The sequence below is a fragment of the Sturnus vulgaris genome, chromosome 11, assembly GCF_052056855.1.
Source record: "Sturnus vulgaris isolate bStuVul1 chromosome 11, bStuVul1.hap1, whole genome shotgun sequence".
NCBI classification, from domain to species: Eukaryota; Metazoa; Chordata; class Aves; order Passeriformes; family Sturnidae; genus Sturnus; species Sturnus vulgaris.
This window is the reverse complement of record NC_142253.1, coordinates 16,324,895-16,350,141: the sequence shown is the minus strand read 5'-3', so window position 1 is coordinate 16,350,141 and position 25,247 is coordinate 16,324,895. Positions and strand designations below refer to the sequence as shown.

At 42.0% G+C, this 25,247-nt stretch overlaps 1 protein-coding gene across 11 annotated transcripts in view; it reads right to left on the bottom strand.

Moving 5' to 3' along the window:
• DOCK3 (dedicator of cytokinesis 3) overlaps nt 1–19,988 on the bottom strand; it is a 186,951-nt gene extending 166,963 nt beyond the window's left edge. For 6 of the 11 annotated variants that reach the window (XM_088171617.1, XM_088171614.1, XM_088171615.1 and 3 more), the window contains exons 1-2: nt 19,896–19,988; nt 789–872 (exon numbers count right to left, since the gene is read on the bottom strand). In XM_088171617.1, coding sequence (XP_088027743.1) covers nt 789–872; nt 19,896–19,932 — 121 coding nt within the window. In that variant the 5' untranslated portion in view covers nt 19,933–19,988. The remainder of the gene's footprint in view (nt 1–788; nt 873–19,895) is intronic. The other 5 variants (XM_088171608.1, XM_088171609.1, XM_088171611.1 and 2 more) reach the window with 2 other exon arrangements.
• Nucleotides 19,989–25,247: the final 5,259 nt, after the last annotated feature.

Genomic DNA, 25,247 nt, shown 5'->3' with positions numbered 1-25,247 from the left:
TTTGTGGATCCGAGTTTTGAATTTGTTTAACACTTCAGGATTAAGGTTACATTATTCCACCTCAGACTACAGTGAAACATGTTCTCATACTGTATCTTGTCAACCTACTTCTCACCAGACATGTTTTACAACACTTGCTTGAACATTAGGATAAGAATAATTTTCCTTTTACATACAACTTCAATCACATTCTTCCTTGTGAATAAAGCAGAGCATTAGGACATTCAGTTTATTCACACACACATCTCCAGCCACATAAGAACTATAAAATTTACAACGGCATTTTGCTTTAGGTACAAAAACACACATCAAAATAAATGCAAAAAAATCTCTTCTAAACCTATATTTTTTACATTTTTTTCTGGTATTGCTAATCTATTTAATAACTAATATTTTCCACCTGTTCAGATGTTTCTAAGTAATTAAACTGATACACTTAATAGAAATGCGTAACAGTAACAGTGAGAAAATACAGTAAAAAATATACTGATTCTATACTTCACATGATGAAAATTCAGTGTAAAACCCAGTTACAACACAACAATTAGGTCAGGGTTCAAGATTTTCTGGACAGATGGTTAACTTCAAACACACTGACCCCCTATCAGACTGGATTAGTGCCAAGAGCACTCAGCCTTTCCTACAGAAAGTGGGTCAGAGTAGGTTTTATTCAAGTGCTTTGATTTGATGCATCATGATTTCCAAAGAACTCATTAAAATCTGCTAGGTTAAGATATTTGTACATTCTTACACAGAAAATGGGGTTCCTTCTTGGACATCACACTTACCTTCACATTTCTCCAGGATCTGGACAGTTTCACCTAGTTCCAGGACCAAGCCTTGCGGAACAGTTCCTCGGAAGCTGCAAATCACTAGAGGGTGGGGAAAGAGAGAGAGAGACATATGAGCCTTGGATCTTTGTGTGAATTTTCTTCTAAGCATAGCCCTTTAGCTCACTCCCTGCATAAAAATAGCTCTGACATAGCTGCCCAGAAAAACTGTCAGCCAACTTTTCCTGATCAGGTATCTTTATTCCAGACCTTATCAGAAATTAACTCAACAACAACATAAAAGCTGAGCTTTTAAAAAGATTTTTAAATTAACCAAGGCTTGTAATGTCTTTAATCAGCAACCTCTGATTCATATTGCATACAAAGATTTCCCTGTCTCACAATTCTTACTCTCCTCCACAATCCATCACTGGAACAGGCTGCCCAAACTGCAGAGATTACAACAGGAACTCAACTCCAGCAATCACTCTTCTCCAAGTTGACACTATTTCAAATAGATGCATCTGTGCATCTAATACACTGCAAAAATCCTGTAATGCCATACATTATATTTAAGCAGACATATGTAGGAATACCTAAGAATCTGTACTTTTCATAAGCACCATCTAACATGATAACACATCTTACTTTTCCAGGTATCTCTAATTTTCATTAACCGGGGAAAATACGAACCCATCTTAATGTTTCAGAAAATAGTAATACAATAAATAAAAATACTAAATGAAACTCGAGTTCAAAAATAAGTGTTAAAAATTCAGTGTATGATGCTATATTCTTCAGCTATATTTATCAAAATACAACGGGGACATGGGCAGGGGTAGTTCCCTCAAACATGAGATGTCAGAACAAAGAGTGAATTGCAGGTAGGATCGTAGCTCCCCCCAGTTCCAGCATTAAAAACTCCCCCAGGCACAGATTTAATGCAAGCACTCCAGTACCTTGTTCCAGGTAAACACACACTCAGGAGAGCTCCCCTGTACATCACCTACACACCCCGGAGCATTGTCAGTGCAATTCCACGAGTTGAAACAGTGACCCCCAGTGGGCACCATCCTCTTCTCCAATTCAACACAACACTCCCCAGGGAACGCAAACACTCCAGCTGTGCTCAGCATGCTCCCATTGATGGAGGCCCATCTCACAGAGTATTCTGATTTGGAAGGCACCCACCAGGACCATCGAGTCCAACTCAAGTGACTGGCCCATACAGGGATCAAACCCACAGCCCTGGAGTTCTCAGCACCATGATCCAACCGGCTGAGCTCAGCTCCTCCCTAAAGATCTTCCCCAGCCAGAGCCATGAGCCCCTTCTGACTGCACATGAAGCAGACAGGATGAAGTCCAGGGGAAGAACACCAAGACTCCCATCTGCACCAGGTAGGTCTCTTGAACATTGAATTTCTAAGAAATAATGAGAAAAGCAGAGAGACCACAACAAAATTGCATTTTAACCCTATACGCACACTTCATCATGGGCAAGGGCAAGAAAGAACAAACTACACCCACCAGGCAAAGCCCCACACAGATGAGGCCAATACAAGAAAGAGTGGGGAAAAAAATCTAAAGGGAACCAAATGGCATCAAATGTTTGCACTTCCACTGCGAGACTCAATGCAGAATTTCATCCCAAGAGTTAAGAATTTCATCAGCAAACCTAAACTGGTCTCTCAGCTCTTATGGCCCAGCAGAAGCCACCATCAGTTAAATGAGGCTTTAAATTCTTGTTTACATCAGAGGCAGGAGGAACACAACAACTGGCTCCAGACTGGAATAATGCAGACAGCATAATCCAACAAAAACTAAGCTCATCAGCATTCTGGATCCATTCTTCACCCATGAAGAAATCGTAAATACGGATTTCAACCAAAGAAAAACTACTTAAAGCCTCTCCCAAAGTGCAGGAACACTGACAACTGAAATGATGAACTGGCAGGACATAATCAAACCTCCAATGGCGTTTTCTTTTTTTTTTCCTTGGGGTTTTTTTTTTTTTCCCTTTCAGTATTTTAGATAGCTGGATCCTTTAAATCCAGAAATTGTTTTCTTTTTTTCTGATTGGCAGTTTCACCAAATCGAGAAAATACAAGTTGATTTGCAAAATACTGCAAAGTCCTGTATTAAAATTTTTTAGTTCATTTAGTGATTTTTTTTTTAGTTCAAGCCAACAAAACCACTAAAAAATGCATTTCACAAAAGGGGAAATTCCAAACACCTTAGATAAAAACCAACCTTTAAAAACACCAGAAAACAAAACAGACGAGTGCTAATCCAGTAATAAGATATTAATTTATGAGAGTAATTTTAGATACAATATTAATTTTAAGAATTAATACAGGCATATAACATTAAAAGCCAGTTTCCAGACTATTTTCATCTTTTCTGAACATGCCATGGATCTCATGACACAGACACCAGCTATGGGACATGTTAGTGGTTAAAGTTAAATCATGGAGGTAAAAACTCAACTGGTGTTACTCAGCCAAGCTCAACAAGAAACAGGAACTCTGAAAAGTATTATTGCATGCTAACACTGCATTAGGTGCTCTGAATTAGCAAACAGCAGCTGACTTCCTATAACAATTATTTACTATATTAAGGCTAATGAATCAAGGATGCAGCTGGGAAAGAAATTACCAGTTATTTGGCCATCAAATACTTGCCTATTACATAATAATACAGGTGAGTTTGGAATAAAAACTAAAGAAAAGGTACCAGTGAAAGAGAATAGCAGGGTTTTTTTTCAATTGCTGATAGAAGAAAAAATTTAAATAGGATCAGGAATGGTGGCTTTAATATACTCAGTCTTATAGGAAGCAATTCTAATAGATGTGTTAGTTTACAGATACAAACTGGCCATTTTTAAAAGAATTCTACTGGTCACACAAAGAGCATCTGATAAAAGGACTGCAATATGTAATCAGCTCTTCAGAATTCAGGGTGCTCTATTCATAAGACAGATAGAGCTCTTTTCTTAGGTCTACTTCACTCAAAAAAAGAAAAAATAGGCAAAAATCACGAAACAGAAATGAACTGATCCCATCAGCTCTAGATACAATCTTAGAGATCATACTCAATTAGAAAATTAATTTTCATACAAAAGTAACACCCCCCCTTCATTCTCAATACAACAGTATGGAATCTAATTCCTTTTGTAATCCTCAATAAATTATATTAGTCTCTTCTGTTTGACAATTCTTATAATCAATCCATAGGTTCAGTGAACAGCAATATAGATATTATGAAAACAGTGGAAGCCAAACCTCAAGAGTAAATGACTTTCCAGCCACACTAAATCAAAGTCAGGAAAAATTAAAGAATTCAAACAAATTGACCCAATAGACCAAACTGTCTTGCTAAACTGTGTAATGAGAACAAAATTTAACATTACTGAAATAAAAAAGAATGGTAAAACCAACTTCTGATTATGACAGAATCACAGAAATTTAAGGCTTTTATAGTCTGATTTATTATTCCAACAGTTACTTCCAAAAAAGTTATGGATGTTACTCATTTCTTAAGCTAAAAATGCACGATGCAAGACAATCTTGCTTATTAAGTCCCTTTTAGGTACACAGTTCTTCTTAGCAGCAATATTTGAAAAATATCAACACAAATATAAATCACAAATACAGAGTAATTCAACTGTTCTAAAGAAAATCATTTACAGAGAGGACTCTGACAACTGATTCCTTTCCACTGAGAAATGCTCTATCCTACATGATCACCTACAAACTGTCCATCAATCCATAAGCTTTCATCATTTCTTACACGATTCATGTCCTCAGGCATCAGAATACACAAGTAACACATCACCAAAACCGACACAAAGCAAAGCTTTTACCCACCAGTTTAGAGATCTGACTGATCCCTCTTGGACTCCAGGACACACTGCTGAAATATTTAATATCAATTTTCAGATATGAAGCCCCTTGTCATCATTCAGGTCTATAAAAGAGGTTGTAGTTCCCCTCACAAAGTCTTTTCATCCACCAGTTAAAGCCAATATTCTGCTAAAGAGGAAAGCTTTGAAAAAGCACCACATGCCATGTGATTCAGGAATTATCTCCAAGACTGAAGTCCCTTATCTGTGGTACTTAAACTGGACCACAGTGAAGGAAATCCTTCCCTCTTCACCTCTGCAATTTACCAGTAAGAAAGGCACAAGCCAGTTCACATAGGCAGTGACTCTCATGCTGTAGCAGAACATATGAAGGAATTGTGGGGCACAACATATAAGAACAGATGGCATTGGAATCATGGTTTCAAAAGCCAAGGATCCAGGGGATGACAGATTTTTCCTTGCCCATGGGTATGGCCTCACACAGTATAATATAAACAGCTGCATTGCAAGTCACCAGCACAACTGAAACTGCACCAAGAGGACAGGACCTGTTGAGTTAATGCATCTTTGCACATCTTTGATTCCTCTGATGCCCCACCTAAAGCAGCTTCTTGCTATGTGAACAGAGAAGATCCAATTGATACAATTCATGTTTTACAAACCATGTGCTCAATCAGCCCCTGTCAATAGCTCTTGAAGAAACTGCACTTGGCTATGATAAAGTGGGAAGGTATTTGCACAGATAAATAATCAGCAAAGTGATGTGAAATGAAAGAGCCATTTCCCTTAGTAAGGACAGGTTGAGCAGCAAGCTCTGAAAGGATCTCTGTTGGAATCTTTCCTGTTTCAAGTATTCCTAAATGACCCAAAAAAAGCTCATCATTTAGGAAAGCCACAAAGTTTGTAAGGTCACTCAGGCTGCTCAGTGTAATAAAAAGAGTTACAGATGGACCCAAGCTCCACAAGAAGAACTGGCAGGTGAGCAGCGTTCAGTTCACCTGGGTGATATTCCATGAGGGATGAACAATCCTCACCTCACACACAAAACCATCATCTCCTCCCTTGCTAGTGCCACACTGAGTGGAACCCTGGAATATCAGAGGTTTTACCATAAAACTCAGTGCTCAGCCACTGTCAGAGACCACATCACACACAGTATTGCCTTGGGGAAAAAGAGAAGACACCATTACCCACAGTTCTGCATAAAATACCCAATGTGCCAGTTTTCCCCTTTGTCAAAAGCTAATCCTTTGCCAAAAAGCACTGAACAGCATAAGAACAGGTAGAAAGGAATGAGAGAGGACATAGCAAGGACTGAATAAGGGCTTTTATGTGACTGATGGTTAACTAAGATGGGATTTCTGTACCAGGAAGGCTGAAAGGGTGGACAGGGGATAACTAACAGAAAACAGGAATCTGTTGCCATTCACCTCTTCCAGCTCAAAAAGCAGAGCAGTGGCAAATGAAGCATCAGAGTTCAGGACTTTATTAAATAAAGTACTTTTCCATACAGTGCATAAGCTGTGAAACTCCTCATGAGATACTGTGGGTGACAAATCAAATAATCACTCAAGTTCCAATGGCAGCAGGACAAATCTATGGATGTGTCCCACACCGGAGCCTGGGGAAAGCTCCAGCCCCGACCGCAGCCCGGCCGGGGCAGGACACGGGGATGGGACGGGGCTGGAGCGCTGGGAACCCCCTCACGTCACCCAGAGTCACCGCCTGAGCTCCTGCTGTCCTGTGACACCAGTGACTGGTTTGGGACCTCTCTGAACACCAGGACGGCAAAGAGGAGAGCACAGCTCACGGGGAAATGCTGCATCCGATTTCAGCCGTGTCCTTGTTACCACAGAGCTGGTTTCATTTTTGCTGCCATACAATTTCAATGTATCTTCCTCTTACAATTCTTTCCAGTTCAGCTTCCTGTGCCCCAGTCTCCTCACCCAGTCTCACCTGGGCTGCAATGCTGGCACGGAGAATTTTTCTTCTCAAATGGATGTCAATGCCCTGATAACCACGGTAACAGAAATGTGTCACGTTTGTCACATGAACGGTGGGAAAACCCAGGACAACGGGGAAATGCAAAGAACTGCTCAGCCCAACAGATCCAGCTGCTCATTCCCTGAAAATATCATTCTTTTTCTTAGCACTTGCACAAAGTTATGCAATGAACTGACAGTACATGCCTTCTCATGTACTTTCTTATTTTTTAACCTATTTTTACAGATTTCAGTGAAGCCTACCAAAATATTTTGATCTTACATAATGTTATATTTACACTACATCATATCAGTCAGCTCATGAGTAATTTGTTTATTTTCATAAAGGAACAGGGCCCTTTCCCTCCCCAATGTGTAATAATGAAAATCAGAAGAACTTAGGTGAGGGCTCAGAAACAAAATCAGTTCAAGAGCTTTCCATGTTTACATAGTTTCTTTTTCCTTCTCCAAATCTAAACTATGTATCCCTTAATCATTAAACTGGACTTCTAAAAATTATTATTTATATCCCAGGTTTTCACATCCACAATAGAAATCACTGCTACTGGAACAGATCCAATATGCTAACCTACAATTTGATTTTTCTTTATAAGATGTTGGTGAGGCCATGATTTAATGGACTCTTTGAGTAAATTTGGGGGAATAATTGTAATTTTGTGAATTTTCAACACATCTCCATTTACAAAAGATAGACCTTCTTGGACTTTGTGACAGTTTTTCCCAGTTCTCAACTCACTGTTAATATTATTATCTGTCTTATTGAAATTCTGGTAGCTTGCAATATTTTTAGGTGACACTTGGAGAACAAGTGTTTCAGGTTAAAGTATGCAATTAAATTTTTACAAAAAATTACTGAGTGTACCACACTCAGCTTGCAGTTATTCAGATTATGCACTGACCATCCCTCAGTAGATCTTCATCTAAACCCATTTGAGGAGGAATGGCAGGAAGAGCACACGGGGGGCACAGCTGCTCCATTCCCAAAATACCTTGACAAGGTATAACCACACTGAGCAGACACTGAGTTGTGTTCTGTGCTACAAATGTCAAAGTTCTCAAGTTCTCTGAAGGTGTAATTTATGCTTTATAACACATAAACATGTTTTAAACTCACACCTCTATCACACCAGCTAAGAATTTGGAGTATGTGTTTACTTAGGGTAAACACAAACTCTGAAATTTCACAGTCCTTACACAGCATTTTGTATTCAGCTACTACTCATTGTCAGCAGTTAACACAGAACACAAGTCAGCCCCTGAGTTAAACATTGATTTAGATTGATTAGTATTAAAGACTGAATTAAATACTAGATTAATATTAAATTAACTAATATTTAATATTAATAATTGACTAACATTTAAGAAAATAATGTAATTACTCCAAACGGATAATCTAATATTATGATGAGCACGCATCTTTCCCTAAAACAGTTTTTCATATTATTCAAGCTATTTAAAGTGTCTAGTATGACACAACACATGCTAAGTTTAAGAGCTGAATAAGATAAAGTTTATTTTCTTCCCTGTAATACTCAGATGATAATAAATGCTTCATGTAACCCAAGAGTCAGCAGGTGAGACCAAAGATGGCTCTAAATCAAATTTTCCCTAACAGAGGCTAAAACAAGGAGGGGAAGGAAAGGTATTAGAACAGGGCAAAGATGTGGCTTCCCCCCAGCCTGAGACATCTGTGGACTTTATTTGTACTAATTTTATATATGTAGCATTTTCTATACATTTTCTTCTATGGAGCCACCCAAATGTTGTGGAACCACATCAGCTTTTAACAGCCCCATCAGCCCAGAGCTCCACATGACTCTTCCATCACACAGAAATGGGGTTCACTTGTTTGGCTCCTGTGTCACCAACACTCCCAGGAATTGTATCAAATGAGTGAACCAACAATTTTTATTCTCCCACTCCACAGCACTTGTGTTTTGAGAATTTTCCAAGCTACCTTGGCTTAAAAATGTCTTTCCCAAGAAGGGCAGATGTGGATTCTTTGCATTTAGGGATGGCAGAGGGAGCAGTCGACAGGCCAGGGCAGGATGACAGAGCAGGAAAGGCAGCACTGACACAAATCGTCCCACAGAGGACAAGAGAGACGCCAGGTTCAGCTTTACCTTTCTGTGAGGCAACTGTGTTGCACAACCACGCCCACGGGCAGCACTGAATTAACACTTCCCAAACCTCCCTGTACCTTCCAGGCAGAGCCTCTCTCAGAAACACAAACCTTTGCCCAGCAAAAAGGAGTAGTTCTTGAACAGAGAAAATTGTAGGTTTAATAATTTAAAATAACATTATGTGGTTTATCACAAAAAAAAAAAACTTTCAAATTTTTATAACAAAATTAAAGGCCAATATGATTAATTTTTTCCTTTGTGGAACTGCTTGATTAAACCTGGCAGTTTCATAGATTGCACAGTTAGAGTTTGATAATATTTGACAAGGGAGCAGAACCATGAGGAAAGGAAAAGAAAAACATTTCCATTTTATTCTACAAATACCTACAATAATGTTTTCACCTTCACAATACACCTTCCAAGTATTTAAATGATTAATTGTGGGTGAGGGTTTCAATTATTTGCCAGAAATGAATGTCAGACTTGCAGTTTTATTTGCAAGTCCAGGCCTCATTCAGCAGGTATGATCACAAAGAATCCAGGGAACAGACCCCAGGTCCAGCATTTCTAAAACATTCCACTATTTAAGCAAGATGACAACATGAATAATTAAGGTATGAAAGAGAGGATATATCAATTACACCTTAAAAACTCAAATAAAACATGAAGTTTTTGCAGAAGGGGCATTTCTTGCAGAGTGTACTGGTACACACGACACAGAACAGGGCTCTAATCCGATTGGAATTGCCAGGCACTAATGTAATACACACACACAAAAAAGATTATCAAAAGCTGATTAAAAGCCATCCAAACATTACAATCGAAGAGTAGGGATTAAACAAAAGACATGATTTAGAAGAGGGCTAAAATTTTTTTTGACCTTATTAATGGTCTTTATGAACTTTTACGCCAAATCTTGTTGAAGAAAAATATACTTCAGAATTGAAAGTAAAGTATTACACTTTGGGTTCTGTGTATTGCCAAAATTACAGTACAATTAAGTGAAGGTATTTCAGGCTGCTCGGGGAGCAGTGGCAGTTGCTAGGCAGCATCTGCTCCTGTCAGAGATGCTTCTTTCTTTGTGCAGTACAGAACCTCAGCCAGGAATACTGCCACCAATGGATTATTCCAAGGCAGCTTACTGCCATCACATGGCATCTGCAAAGTGCTCACCCGCTGCCTAGCAACACCGCCTCTTTCTACTGAGTCATACCAGCACCAGGACAATATTCCTGCAAAAAAAGAAACAGATGCCTGAGAAGAAAGGTGATCATTCAGTGGCAGAGCAAAGGATTGTGAGCATCCTTCCCCTGCCCTCCAAGATAAAAATAGAGATTGTGCTCAAAAATCATGAGCTGTTTAAAATAGTTTCGCACATCCTGGTGGCAGGAGGTGGGAGAGAAATAAGGGACTAAAAGTCCAGTGTTGTCCACTGCCTTAGCTGTGTCAAGGGACTGGTCTTGAGCTTTGCAAGGATCTATCCTGTTACTTCATCACCTTCCTGTCACTCCATTCCATCAGTTCATTCAAGTCCCTCACCCATACATCCTTCCCTCTGTGCAGGAAGTGAATGCAGCAGGTTTTTTCTCCCTTTTAGAGGCAAAGGCTGCTTCAGGTTCTGAAACCTTCTCCCCGTTTCCAATACCCATCTGGCAAAAAGGAGAACACTGAGCTCACTCTGCCCAGAGAGGTGAGGAGCTGTTCTAAATGCACTGCTGCATTCCACAGGCTGCAAACGTGAGCCTGTTGAACACTTGACTGTTCAACACCAGGAAACAAAGTAAGAAACCAGTGAAGTTTGACTCTCCTGGGAGATGTGGAGGTGGCACCACCTCTCCAGGCACCCTGCTCCAGGCTTTCCACGTGCACTGTGGGAATCACTGACCTTGACTGCAACTTGCCCCTGCAGCTCCTCCTCTCACCCTGTAACTCTTCCCTGTACCTCCCTGGACAGCAGCTGTCCATGAGCCAGCCCTTTGCTATGCTCCAGTTCCCAGGTGGTACCAGCCTGGATCTTACAGACTCTCCTCTCTACCCGTGTGTCCCCTCCTCCTGCAAGGTGCAGCCCCAGAGCAACTAAAGGAGGACAAGATCATTTCCATCACCATGCTGGTGCCAGGAACACAGTCAGGGACGTGGCTGCCTGCAGGAGAACACCACTGGCTCATGTTCACACATACAAAACCTCAGGGATCACCCCACAGCCCCTTCCAGCCTGTCCCCATTTGGCACAGGCTACAGTGGGAGACTTTCAGACCTCCCATCTATCTGTTAAATACATTCTTAACACGTTAAATCTACCTTGGCATTTATGGTCAGTTTGCACATCTGCAATGAGCAGCAGTAAGGGAAGAATAGGGCAGATTTAGAAAAGTATATTTTACCAGCATACAGCTCTTGCATTTTAGCTGAAAATTCTATTTTAGCCTATACTGGCTGCCACACAAGAACTTTGCTGAAGACTGCTATGAAACCTACCAATCCACCCATAAGAACTTTGACATTTTGGTTTGCTACTAAAATATAAAAAAGAAAAAAAGTATCTGACTGACAAAATTGAAGATGCTTTTTCATTATTTTTAACTTTTCTAATCATGATTGAAGCAAACATGCACTATTTAATGCTATCAACATCATCTGAGATGTTGGGAAATCCTTCTTTTCTCTTTTTGCATCCTTCACACAGGTTTATTTCATTATTATTATTATTATTACTATTTAGTTATTATTTATTTTTATTTATTAAACTATTTTTTCCCTGATAAAAGGAGAATATGGTCTTCTGCCAGAAATATAGTCATTCCAGAAGTGGGGGAGAAAAAAACCAAAGCAAACAAACCCAACAAGACCAGCAGTTGCAGTCTGGGGCCTTGCTGTGATGAAGAGAGAGAAGGAAGCTTATTTTCTACTTTCTCTGCTCCAGAGTCCAAAGAGAACCTGTTTCTGCAAGACCAGTGCTTGAAACACAATCTTCCTTGGCATAAACCCGTTGGGCCACAGAGATTACCAATTACTTACCTGTTAAAAAGAAAAATATAAAAGAAGAAGAAAAACAAGTGGCCCTTCCCTAGCAGAGGGACTTGGGTCCTAATTCCACTGAGATCAGCACACTGGGAGGGCTGAGCTGGAGCAATGGGCAGGAGGATGGAGGATGGAGGAGCAGACATGGGCCGTTCCCAGTGGATGCTCTGCACACACAGCAGGGCCAGGCACAGCAGCCACAGGACCTTTCCAGGTGCCAGGACAACTCTTCCCACTCTAACAAGTCCCTGCTGGAGGAATGGCCCCACAGCATCACCTTTAAACACAGGCACAAGCATGGAGAGGATTCCCCTCATCTCTCACCACACCAGGCCCACAGGGAGTGTCCAGCCCCATTTTTTACATCAAGAGAGAATGGCAGGGCAAGACCATTCCACAGAAATATTGATCCTGCTCTAACAGGTCCAGCAGAACTAAACTGTTGTTTATTTGGTTTATCAAAATGCAGGTCACCAATCATTCAGATCATGAGCATTCAGAGAGAGAAACAAAACACAAAGATGCACCAAAGTTCAAACCACAGTTTTCAATAACCTTTTTTCCAGTAATTCATATATTTTTGGATTATCTGTCCCACTCTGGCTGACGCTTTCTCACCTGAGCCTACACTGTCTGTCCATGTAACACAGCCACACAAAACAGTGCCTAGGTGAAGGGGGCATTTTTCTGCAGACACTTCCACAGGCATTTTTCTCCACAAAGAAGAAATGGGTGGAACAGAAACACTTCCTCCTATCCCCCCATATCCAGACTCAGTTACTGGAAACAGACATTGCTTCCTACAAGGAGCATCCAGCACTGTCTGAGATATTCTCCCATGAAAGGCTCTCTGCTCCCTTCACTGCTTGTTTGGGCAGCCCACCCAGCACCCACCCCAGCAAGGCAAAGGACCACGTGCACTGACACCCAAACAGTCTCATCCTGCTTGCAACTGCCTTCTACTTAACACTTCTGGGTTTCTCTGACATGGATTCAAAGCTTCCTTTATCAGGTTCAGAAGACTAAAAGTACAGGTACCCATAAACATCTTGTTCATAAACATTCTGAGAGGGAAGAAGGGCCCTGCTGCTCAAAAAAATGAGGTTTCCAGAACAGTGAGGCACCTGCCCAAGCACTCTGTGCTACACTCTGGCACCTTGGGTAGCTCAGGGACTTACATTCAACAGAAATAAAATAATTCACCACTCCATCAACTGCCTACTGCCAACACTAAAAGCATTTAGTACCTAAGCTTCCTTACACTGCAATAAAAATAAAGGTTTGTCTAGATGTTTCAGAGAACACCAGCTTACCTCTGAAAGCACAAAGGCCTGCTTTTAATCACCAAAAGTTAGCTGGCACCACTTGTCATAAGCTTTTCTTAAGGCTTAATATCCAGAAAGACTCAAGAAAAGAAAAAGCAGTTAAGAGCTGAAGAGGGATGGAGGGAAGTCTTATCCTTGGAATAAGTAATCACCTCACAACTGCACAGGAAAGCACTGAGTCTGCTCAAAGCCTCAGTTCTCTGCCTTCCAAATATATTCCCTAAGATTGGACTAAGGACTTACTGTTTGAACAAACACTAAAAGATGTCTAGGAGAAAGGAATTATGGCCATAAAAACTTTAGAGATGCTTTCAGGATCTCAGAAGACCTCATAGATCATTTTGACATGGAAAAACTTGAACAGAGGTTTGATTTAAACATCAGGCTGTGGAGTGAGATATTTCGTATTTGCCTTGAGGTTCAGTGAACAGACAGATTTTGAAACAGAAGAAAGTGAGGAATATTGTGAGATTCAGGTTGATTCATAACTTAGAAACAATCAGTGAAAAAAAACAGTGTCAGTCACAACTGGTTTTGGACCAAGATTTCATGGTATGCTTCCTTTGGCCCCTTCCCCAGTGCACAGCACAGCTGAGAGAAGAACACAAGGAACTTAATAACCACACAGAATTTCAAAAAAATTTCTGTGGAGGAGAAAGTTGCATCAGGCTCTTCAAGAGCTAAATAATTTTCCACAGACTTCCCATTCTTTGATGTTTTCACACCCACATCTGAAAAGTGCTCCCATTTCTCAAGAGAACAAATCTATGGACTACATATGGCCACCAATAACACCAGTTGTTGGACTCATCAGGCAGTTACAGCTCTTCTGTATAAGAACCATTCCCAAATAACTGTTTAATGTGTTCATCAGAAAAGCTTGTCTATCCACATCTCACTGTGCACATAAACACAGAAAACTTCCTCACTCCCAATTATCCCCCTCTTGCATGTTTGGAAATGCCAGCAAATAAATGGAAGAGAATTTTATAATTACAAATAATAGCTCTTACATGTTTCCCTGATGTCTGCATTGGAGTCTGACTTGTTAAGGACAGAATTGCTGCAAAAAAGGCTTTGCAAGGGTAGTGAGAGTCAAGTCTAGCTGAGCTATGCCATTGACTGTGCCCTAAGGAAGTTGCTTTCAGAGGATGAATAAAAAGTCCCCCTTCCTCTCTTCCCACATAAAGTGCAAACCACAACCTGCACCATCACCCCATACTCACATATCAACTTCCTATCCTGCAAGTGGTTCAGAAGAAAAATTACTTTAAATTTCCTCACTAATTTCACTCTGAACAATCTCCCTTCCTGTCCTACAGGCTTGACAATGAATTTAAACCCAAAGCACACAAATAAGAAACACCTGATAGAACCAGATTAACTATTTTTTCAGGAAGTCTGAAGCTTTTTATCTGCACTACTGTGCACAGAAATTCCAGTTTTAAGTTCTTCCCCATCCAGCCCTATTTCCACTAAACATGCAGGAAAAGTTGCCCAAGATTGCCAATTCACATCATAAAATGTCTCTTGTTACTGGATATATTGTTAGGTGAGGACAGAAAGCCTGAACACCAAAATATTTCCACCTTAGAAAATCATTCTAAAAACAAACTCTCTTCTCTGCTGGGGCTAAGCCTGGGGAGGAATTGCTTTTGCCTTCACCCTATTGCCCAGTGGCTGAAGCTCTGCAGGTCTCGACTGAATACCTAACACAACACAACAACAAATAAATGGAGAAAATTGCTGTAAAACCCATCAAATCATCCAAAGTTAAACCCCATACTGCACTGTTGTCACTTCTTATTCCAGGATCACCCCCACATTCCCATACAAACCATGCAAACAACTGTTAAACATACACATCTCACTTCTTGCCTTTGTAAGCAATTTGCTTCTCAACTTCATTCCTCCTGTATTTAGAAAATTTTGGCTAATTTCTACTACAAATGCATTTGTGGACTGGTATTTAGATAATCTCAACGTAGTGATATCTTACAGGCTAATTCTCATCCAGTTCTTCATGAGAGCTGGTCTGACCACAATGTCTTTGGCTTAGTCTTTTCTAGGACAGACAAGCCAAAATACATAAATCTCTTGCCACAGAACAGGACATTTAATCTCCAAGTACTAGCAGCACACAGAATTCCAGATTTACCCAAGACTGGAGCTGAAGTTGCCCACCACATTTAATGACACTTTCATAAACTTTCTCTCTGTACTGACAGTATCCCATTGGATGCATCTTGAGAGCTGCTCTTTTCCAGAGACATTTCAAGGTGTGATTCATTTCCCATCCAGTTAAATAACACATATACATTTCCTTTATGATCCCTGACTGACAAATTCCTTTGCTCATTCTTAAGGCTTACAGGTAAAAAAAAGGCCCTCAGGAGCAAAATACTGAATGGAAATTACTCCAATCCCTGGATCATCCCATTTTCCTGACTAACAAGCAAGTCCCCAGGTACCAGCAGCACTTCCCAAAGCAGTGGAGCACAGAAGGTTTCAAAGAGCATCCCTGCACGTAGCTTTGGTTCCAAGACACATCCCTGAAGAATATCCTTAGTCACCTCGCTCCTGCTGCCAGACAATGACATCTCCTGGCACAGGGACACAGGAGAGAAAATGAAATATAACCTACATCCCTAACACAGCACCCGATGCAAGGATTGATATTGCTTCTCATATTAACAATGGGCATTCTCCTAATTTGGGACAGGTACATTTCTTAATTTACCTCTCTTTAATTTTTAAACCTGTAAAAAACCACTCCAGTGACCCAGTGAAACCTCAGTGCCACTCACGGCCCCCTTCAGCAGCTGCCTCTTGTGTGATCAGCTCAGGCAGGGTCTCATTCCAAAAGCCCTGGGGAGGGAAGGAAGACTTCTCTAAGTTCTGCTGTCCTGTTTTTCCAAGCATAAATATGAACTGGAAGTGTGCAAGCCAAGGTTTACTGACAAGGGAGAAAAAGAAAAAAAAAATCAAGATACTGATCAAAAAGCTGCAGTACAAAACTGTAACTAGGGCATTGTGATGTCCCCTTCTTAGTAAGAACAAGGGAAAGTTTAGTTGTATGTATTTGTGCTTATGGGTTTATTTTTCATTGTTACCAATTAAACAGTGAAAATAAAGATTTTAAAAGCATTTTAAAATAAAACAACAGATTTTAACCCTAATCCTTTGAATAAACTAAGAAAAGATGCTGTTGATATATGCAGGTTCTCCTCCTCTGTTACTTAACACATACATATTTAATATGGTCAGTCATACAAAGTGGCTTGTTGATACAGCATCAACTACATGAAAAAAAACTTTCCTGAGAGCCACCTAAATGTGCTCCTTGCATAAAAATAAAACAGCAAAAACTGACAGCCTAATGAAATAACCAGCTCTTACACAGTTGCCAAATGTTGTTTACTGAAGAGTTCTATTTAACTCTTTCTTTTAATACATTAATATTTAATACTTGCTTTTCAAGACTAAAGTAACTAATCAGAACACTTTAATAACTATTTTCTTAGAGACTGCTTTAAAAATACTAAAACACTAGAGGGCTAGAGAGAGAGTTATCTTCAATAATCAGTTCAGAATTCTTATTAATTGTATTCATAACTGGCCATCTTAAGCACCTGTGGAAGAACTGTCTGCTTTGCTTCAGCAAGCCTCAAGTTTTAAAAGCAGAGTTAGGATTAGAGGCACTGAATATAAATATTTCTAAAAAGAGGGGAATTACTCACAACAGCTACCAGGTAGTTGCTATAGCAGCTAAGAAATAAAATCAAGGAAGATCTTCAAGGTTGTTAGGAGAACGTTTAATTTATTTAGAAATATCCTGAGCAATCTTTTAATATCTTTGCTGCAGATGCATGCAGTGATTTGTATGAGACCTGGGCAATGCATTGGTGTTCTACAACTGCAAGTGTGGAAAACTTCTTTAAATTGCAGACAGGCACAGGCCAAAAGGCACCAACATTCTCATCAGGTAATTTAACATTTTCCTGCAGCCAAGGGCCTGTGGCTGCACAGGAATATCTGCTGAGGGGCACCCTCAAGCACAGGAGAAATGCCTTTGATGCTGCCTGGAAGCCAGGGCAGAACACAAAGCCCTCCCATAGCCACGTGTTGAGAGGGGGATGTGGTGTCTTTCTGAAGAAGTTTCTGTGAATTATCACCTCTGAGCCAGCTACCCAGGTAAGGCAACAGAGCACAACTTACTTTAAGCAAAGACAACAGCATCAGAATGAACCACTGTAAATGGTTCATTTCCCTTTCCTTGGTACACAAGAACAGGTATGTCCAGGCCTGGATGCCCAGATGTTCCTTTTTATTCCACCAGAAACCTCTTTGGGTTATTCCAGTTGCAGAAATAACTGACTTTTCTCCCACCTAGCTTACATCAACAGGGACAGAAAGTTTACTGCCTCAATCCAAAGGCAAGTCTTAAAACTTTACATGGTAGAACAGGAGCACAGAGAAAACACACAGAGCTTTTTGGACAGAAACTGCTCTAACCAAACCCAAACTACTAAAGCCCGAAGGCATAAGCTCAGAACATGACGCATGCCAAGAAGATTATTTTTGCACATATTATTTGTGGAATCAGGATAATTTACACTGCTATTTTTTCCTCCTTTTTTTTTGCCAGTGCACCTCCCAGCAGCAAACCCTCAGGTCCACACTTTCTGCCGACTATTTGCTTCAAAATGCACAAAAATGACCCAGCAATGACAGATCTACTTTTGAAAAACTGATATGCCACTCCTCACTTGTAGTAACTAAACTCCAGATATAAGCAGCATTTTTCACCTATTTTCCTTCTCTGGAGGATTATCAACAAATTTCAATTACAGGAAAAGTAATTAAAGCTACTCAAGAATAAAAAAAGCTTGCCTAGAGATCACCAAAACTTGCACAAGTCAGCTGTTACCTCAGCCCTACCTACAGGTGTGTTGTCTGCAAAAGAAAAATCCCCATCCTTAGAGGAATATTCTCCAGCCCAGAGAACACTCATTGAAATCACACTTGTTTTCATTCACTGCTTTCCCTTCCACATGACTCTTCCTGACTTGTTTACAACCTGAATGGAGATTTCCCAGCTTTTCTTTTCAAACGTCTGCATAAAAAAAAATTAGTTCAGCTCATCTCTTTTTTTGGATCAAGGTAAAACAAGGATTTTCTTATTTGAGCACACAGACCTAACACAAATACACACAACACTGAATATCAAACCCTGTGACACAGCAAAGAAAAACAACTCCAGAAACAAAAGAAAAACAACAAGATTTGGAAGATAAATAATTATTTTCTGAAGCATCCATTACAATTACAGCAGTGAGTTTTATCCTAGGGTAACAGAGGTGGCCTTTCACCAGCAGATGAAGTATGAACAAAAGTCCAGCATCAACTACACTAAAAAACCCCAACAAAACAACAACTTTGTATTCCTGAAGCATCCAGCTAGCATGTAACAGGGTTTGTTAACTTCATATACTCCCAGTGACCAATAGACACTGCAACAAGATTGGAGGCAAGGACTTCCAGGTGTTCTTCTCTGCCACTTGTTTATATTACCCTGCACTTACAGGTTCTCATCTGATGCTGCATTTGATTTTATTTTTTTAAACAAAAGTATTTACTTCATCTCTCTTCCCTTCCTCTCTTCACTATGAAGACAAATGGGATGTACTAAGCAAAATATTTGCTGTACAAGATGAAAGATTAACAAGAAATATTTTTTTATTATTAACAGAGAGCATTTTAACAAGGAGGCATTAAGACTTCTAATTGCTCACGAGTTAATTGCCTAAAAATCCTCCTTTAACAGTTCCAGTTAACAGACCATGTAGCAAATTTGTTGATATTTTTTTAAGCATTTGTAGAAATCAATCATCACCACATACTGTGAAACCTAAAAATCAATATGCACAACTGATAACTATACATTTAATGAGATGTTTAGGTAACTAATCAGGGTAATGGCAGTAGCTTTTATTATTATAATACAAGTCAACAGTTAAAAAAAAATTAAATCGAAATGAGCAAAAGCCAAGTAAAAGAAATTCTGTATCTTCCATTTCATTAGATGCAACATTTCTGCTCTTACCATGGATTTACACGCTAAAATAACAAACCAAAGCCGCCAACGGTGATGCCTCAGATTAGAGCAACCACGATGGCAGAGGACTGTAAAATGTGATTTACCAAAAGAAGGCAAAAGCCGCGCAGGCCGCAGGCACAGCGGCCCCGCCGCAGCCCCCGGCCCGGCCGCCCCCTCAGCCCCGGCCCGGCAGGTGCAGCACCGACGCCCCCTAAAGACACGGCGGCGGCGCCGGCCCCTTCCCAACTCCATCCACACACCGCCTCGCTCCGCAGATGGAAACGCAGGGAAAAGGGAACCGCGCGCCTAAGTAGATTAAGGGCTCAGCGACTCGTTTTCTGATTATTTGTGCGATGCCGACCCCAGCGCGGGCCCCCCAACTCCCGCTTGTCCCTCGCTTCGCCGCGGCGGCGCTCGGGCAGTAACGCGAAGCGAGGCGCACGCAGAGCACATCCAGCGGTGCCGGCAGGGCAGGGCAGGGCAGGGCAGGGCTGGCACCGCCGGGCAGCCCCCGCAGACCCGCGGGCAGCGCTGCCCCATCCCGCCCCCGGCTCCACCTGAGGGGCAGCGCCGCGACCACCGCCGGCCCCGGGGGAGGGCAGCAGCCGTCCCCACACCGCACACGCAGCCCCCGGGGTCCGGCGGGGAGAGGAGGGGTGCGCGGGGCGGGAAGGGATGCGGCAGCACCTACCCACGCCGTATTTCTCCTCCTCGGTGGGACTCCACATGCTGCTGGATGGCTCGGCCGCGGCCGCCGGTCCCCTGGCAGAGCGCGGCGGGCGGGCGGACGCCGCTCATCGAGCGGGGGCGGCTTCTCCTCCCCCCGCGCTGAGCGGGGGCGCCGCGCCGGCAGCCCCCGCCCCACGCTCCGGCCGGGGCTGCGCTCGGGGGTCGCTTCGCCGCTGCCGGGGGGCGGGGGGAGGTAGCCCCCCGCCCGCCCGGGCAGCACCGGCCGCCGCTCCGCTCCTCTCTTCTCCTCTCCGCGGCCGCTCGCCGCCGGCCCGGCGCGTCTCCTCGCGCGGCCCCCGCGGGCTCCGGCCCTGCCGACGCGGCGGCCCCACGGAGCTCGGCGGCCCCGGGCCCCCTCCTCGCCGTTCTCCTCCTCCTCCCGAGCCGCCGCTCCCGCCGCCGCCGCCTGAAGGACTCGGGGCTATCGCGCCCCCCCCGCTCTCCCGGCGGACCTGGCGCGCACGCGCGGCTCGCGCCGCCCCCCCCTCCCCTCGCCGCGTGGCCGCACGAGGCGCGCGCGGGCGCGAGGCGGCGCGTGGCCCGTGAGGGGGGAAGGGGAGCGGGCGGTCCCGGGACCTCCTCCCGTCCTGTCCCATCCCATCCCATCCCGTCCCATCCCATCCCATCCCATCCCCGCCGCACCTGCCGGCCCCGGCGGCTCCGGGAGGCCGGCCCGCAGTGCAGCACCGAGCCAGGCCGCGCTGGTCAGCGGCGGGGCCGGCCCGACCCTCGCCCGGCACTGCCCCGAGGTGCCCCTGGCAGCGCTAACCCCGGCACCGCCAGCGCTGAGATCAAAATTTGGCTGATATTGTGTTGAATTTTCTTGCCGGTACTATTAATCTCCAGAGCTTCTAAAGTGCTGGCGAAATTCGCAGTTTCCACAATGAACATGTACCCCAAACGGGAAACAGGGTTTAGATTTCACCTCCAAGTTCAGCTTCCACTTCCTTCCATAAAAACTGAATTGGAATTTTTCACAGCAGAGGAAAGCTGAAATAAGTGATACAAAAGTTGTCCTGCAATTGAAATTTTGCTCTCTGCAGTATTCTGACGGACCATTGCCCTTGTTCTGGTCAGAGCCTCCCCAAAGCTAGGGGAAAAACCAATTTTTATACAGCCTTTTCAGAAACCTTTGTAAACAACTCACTTGACATGAAGTTTTAGGATTGCACTAAACTTTTCAACAATATTACTTCAGATGTACCCAACACTTTTAATAGAATATCTGTTCTCTGATTATATAATAAAACAGAATGAAAGTCATCAATTTGCACTACAGAACTTGGGTTGCTGTGGAAACCTTCATTATTTATTTTTTTTTAACACGTGCAACTACTGTTTCCCCACCGAGCAGGGCCAGGTTTCTGTTTGGGTTTTGGTTTGGTTTTGGGATGTCAGGTTTTGTTTTCCTGTGTGGAGAGCAAACAGCAAGTGGCCAAGAACTAAGTGTGCTTGTACAATATTCATTTAGAAAAAACAACCTATTCTATCCTACCTTAATTCATATTCACATTTAGGCATTTGTATTTACAATAGATCCATTCCTTCCCTTCCTGAAGCACTCCTACAGCATGCAGAAATAGCTTTTTGAAGGGACAAAGCACGACAAAGTCATTGAGTTGCATCTGTTGGAGATAGGATACTCCAGGGTTTGAGAAACTGGTTTTGGGTTTTTATCTCTGTATATGCCAATAATAAGTACCTTGGCATCTCTTCCTAGTACTTTGGGAGCAAAAACCTCTGCAGTGATAGGAATTGGTTAATTCTTCCAGGCTCTTTATTCCACAGTCTCAGCCTTTCAAGGATTCTTCTTGCTGCCAAGCTGACCAGTACTTAAACTGATACTTTTCTTGCTTAAGAAAAAACACAGCCGATTTTTTTTTCCAAACTACAAGAGTCTGAGTTGACTCTTCCCCTAAAGTCGGAATGAAGGTGAACTTGGGAAGGCAAGTGAGAATCTTCTAAGATTAGATAAACTCTGAGAAGGACACCAAAACAGCTGGACAGAACAGGACCTGCAAGGACCTAATAGCACACAGAAAGCACTTTATTTAAAGGCCACATGTATGATCACGGACACACAAATCACAGCATTTGCAGGGACACTCACACTGATGGCACATTACCTGTATTTGAAACACAACACGTATTCTTGCATGTTTACTCCTGACTATTCTGCGCTGCTGCTGGTGATACCTATTTTCAGAGAGAATCAATAGATGGCCATATGACCCACATGACTTCAGGAAGAAAAAAGCCAATGTACTTAGCTGTAGAGTGGAATGCAAGATTGCTTAAGTTAAGGTTACCAAATACATTTACACCTGTTCCTCTGATCTCTGCATTCACCCCTTTAATGAGGCTCCTATCACCTCCACAGAAATACTGATTGCTTTAGTAAACACTCTTAGCTTAAGTGTATCGAGGAACAAACACCTCATCCTCCCAGAGAGGCAGAGCCACAAATCTCCCAGGCACCAAGCTGGAATTCAGGATTACCCACGTGCAAAGGAGAGACCAAAGCAAACAGCGACTGCTGCAGAACAACTGTTTGTGCTGTCTCTTCTCTCTCTTAACAGAGCTCACTCCTGCCAGCTTCAATATTCATACTACTGTGGAAAGCACAGGAAAAGCAGAGAAGTACTCTAGCAAGCAGAAACAAGAAATTCTCGGGGTTGTATGCCCCAGGGTTTTCTTTTTTTCTTTTTTCTTTTTTTCTGGAGCTGCTTTCGTTTTCCCTTATAAAGTGCGCACATTGAAAACGCACCACAAAATTGGAATCCAAAGCCTACTTCTAGTTAAGGTTTTGTTAAGAACTTTTAAAAATCAGTATCAGCAATTAAACTAAATTTTAAAATCTGATGTAAATGTCAGAAGCTTCTACAAGAAGAGCTTCTGTGGGTGAGCATTGTGGATCTCAAAAATTAATGGTCTTCAGAGAAAAGGGGCCTCCCCTTGCAGAAGTCTTCAAGGTGCTGCTCTGTCACTAAACTCCTGTGTTGCACTGTATTGAAATAAAGGCAAAAACAAGCTTCAAGACCTTGAACAAGACAAGTCAGCAGAAAAGCACTAATCTCTGAAAAACATTGTCTAAAGATACTTAATGTCCACTGTGTTCAGGAGCTGTCCTGTCAGAGGTATTGAGTTGCTTATGGTTCTGCTACTGCAAACAGTTGTCCTTATGCAAACAGAGCAGGCAGCAATGTTTAACACAGTGTTAATTAAAATACATTAGAGCCTTCATCCCATGTTGTCCTGTCTTGCCATAATATAGATGTGATCTGAAAGACAGCTGGCTTGGGATTGGAGAGATTTGACACAGTTTCTTTCTCTTAAATAGATCAAGGGAACGGCACAATCCTTTCAAAAGCTCTGCAAGGGACAAGGGAAGGTCAGAGTGCAGAAAGCAGAGAGATTCTTACACCTCCCTGTGAGCAGCTTTCTCTCAGTTATCCCAGCCTTAAGGTACCACAGAACACATCACTCTCCTGCCCTCTTTTTCAGGTAAGTGCAGCCCCACACTTCACCCTTTCTCCCCATTCTCAGGCCTATAGTTGCTGGTAACTTCCATTATTACTGCAAGCCTCTGTTTCAGTAAGATGGCCCAGGACCCTTGACATCAGAAAAAAAAATTAGGGATGAATTTCAACTCCCTGTGACAGATCAGACAATTCATTTGATTACATTCCCTCCTTTTCTACACTTAAGGTTCTGACTTTGTTTTTTTAAAGTTCATGTTCTTCCCCTGTTGTTAAGATGAATTAAGCCACTGAACAACTTGAATTTCCCGTTATATTATAAATTCCTCACCTTGCAGGGAGAAACAAAGAGATGCAAAGCAAATCCACTCTATCATCATCTGTGATGACCTCACAGGTCCTTTTGAAGCACCAATTGTTTTTACTTTATGCCTCAAAATAGGGATTCTTGTGTCCCAAGAACAGAGCTATTCTTCTTTTGGTGAAGTCATCTTCTAAAACTTTTAAGCAGGAGGTCTCATGTTTTGATGTACAAACTCAAATTCTATTTTCTGTCCTATTGCACAGGGCCACCTCACGGATTTCTTCCTTATGAGGGAACAAACCTGCAACTTAGGAATCTAAATGCAGCAAATGACAGATTTTCTCTCCAAGGAATCACGGTATTTGTGCCCCACAACTTCACACACTTAATTATTGTTTAATCGGGATGATTTCTGATTAGTGCTCAGGACTGGGGAGGATTTTTGAGTCCATTATCTTAAGACTCTTTCCAAGTTTTGAATTCAGGAGGAGTTCCTTATAAACAAATCTGCCCTCAGCACTCAACATTTCTCAGAGAGGCAGGAAAGGAAAGCAGAACTCCACAAAGCAGCAGAATTCCCAGCTTGCTGCTGTCACTCCATCATTTATTTCTTACAGAGTGCCTGAAGTAGGAGCTCATGACCAACAGCAACCAACATACATTGAACTTCACCATGTGAGATGCACAGGCAGAACTTTCTGGTAATCCTGGGAACATCTCAATGACAACAGTTCTGGTCTTCCATTCCAGAATTTTTCTTTCATGCAAAATGGAAGTCAGTACAAAATATTCCAGTACTTCCCCTATTTTTGGTGTTGTCTTCCTCAGGGAAAAAGTAATCTAAAGTCATAGGAGGAAAAAAAAGAGGTGTTTCCACATCCTTCCAGAACATTAGACATGTGGGATTAAGCCTCACCTAATAAAACTCCCCACAAAAATGTCCATTACAATCAATTTACACAACGGTTACAAACATAATATTAAAAGTTACTTTCATTCTACTTGTAACATTCCTTGAAAACAAATTATAAAACCAGAAAAAAACAGGACTTGCAGAAGGACAAGTATAGATCAATGTGGTTGTGCCAGCACCTAAGTTTGTATGTTGCTTGCATAGAAGCTATCTGGATTAAATCAGGGAAATAATACTGAAATGTTTTTTCAGCACAGAAGTAGAGAATGGACTGACTAATACCTTAATACCAATATGTCAAGTACGACTACCAAAAATTTACACTGCAGGTGTAATTATTTAGTCAGATGGACCTCCATATAAAAAATACCACAGATCATGCTGAACAAATGTTTTCCTGGTACTAAAGAAACAGAGTATTTTGCCCTTCTATTAGTAAAAAAAAAAATTCATTTAAAACTTCTTGTACCATAAATAATTAAGAAATTTGAAGAAAATACCCTTGCAGCTTCACTCTCACTTATCCTTAATGCTCTCACTACGGCAAATTACCTATTAAAAGGGTGAGAAATCACAGAATGTTAATTAGCACTATTGTGACAGATTTATACCTTTTCC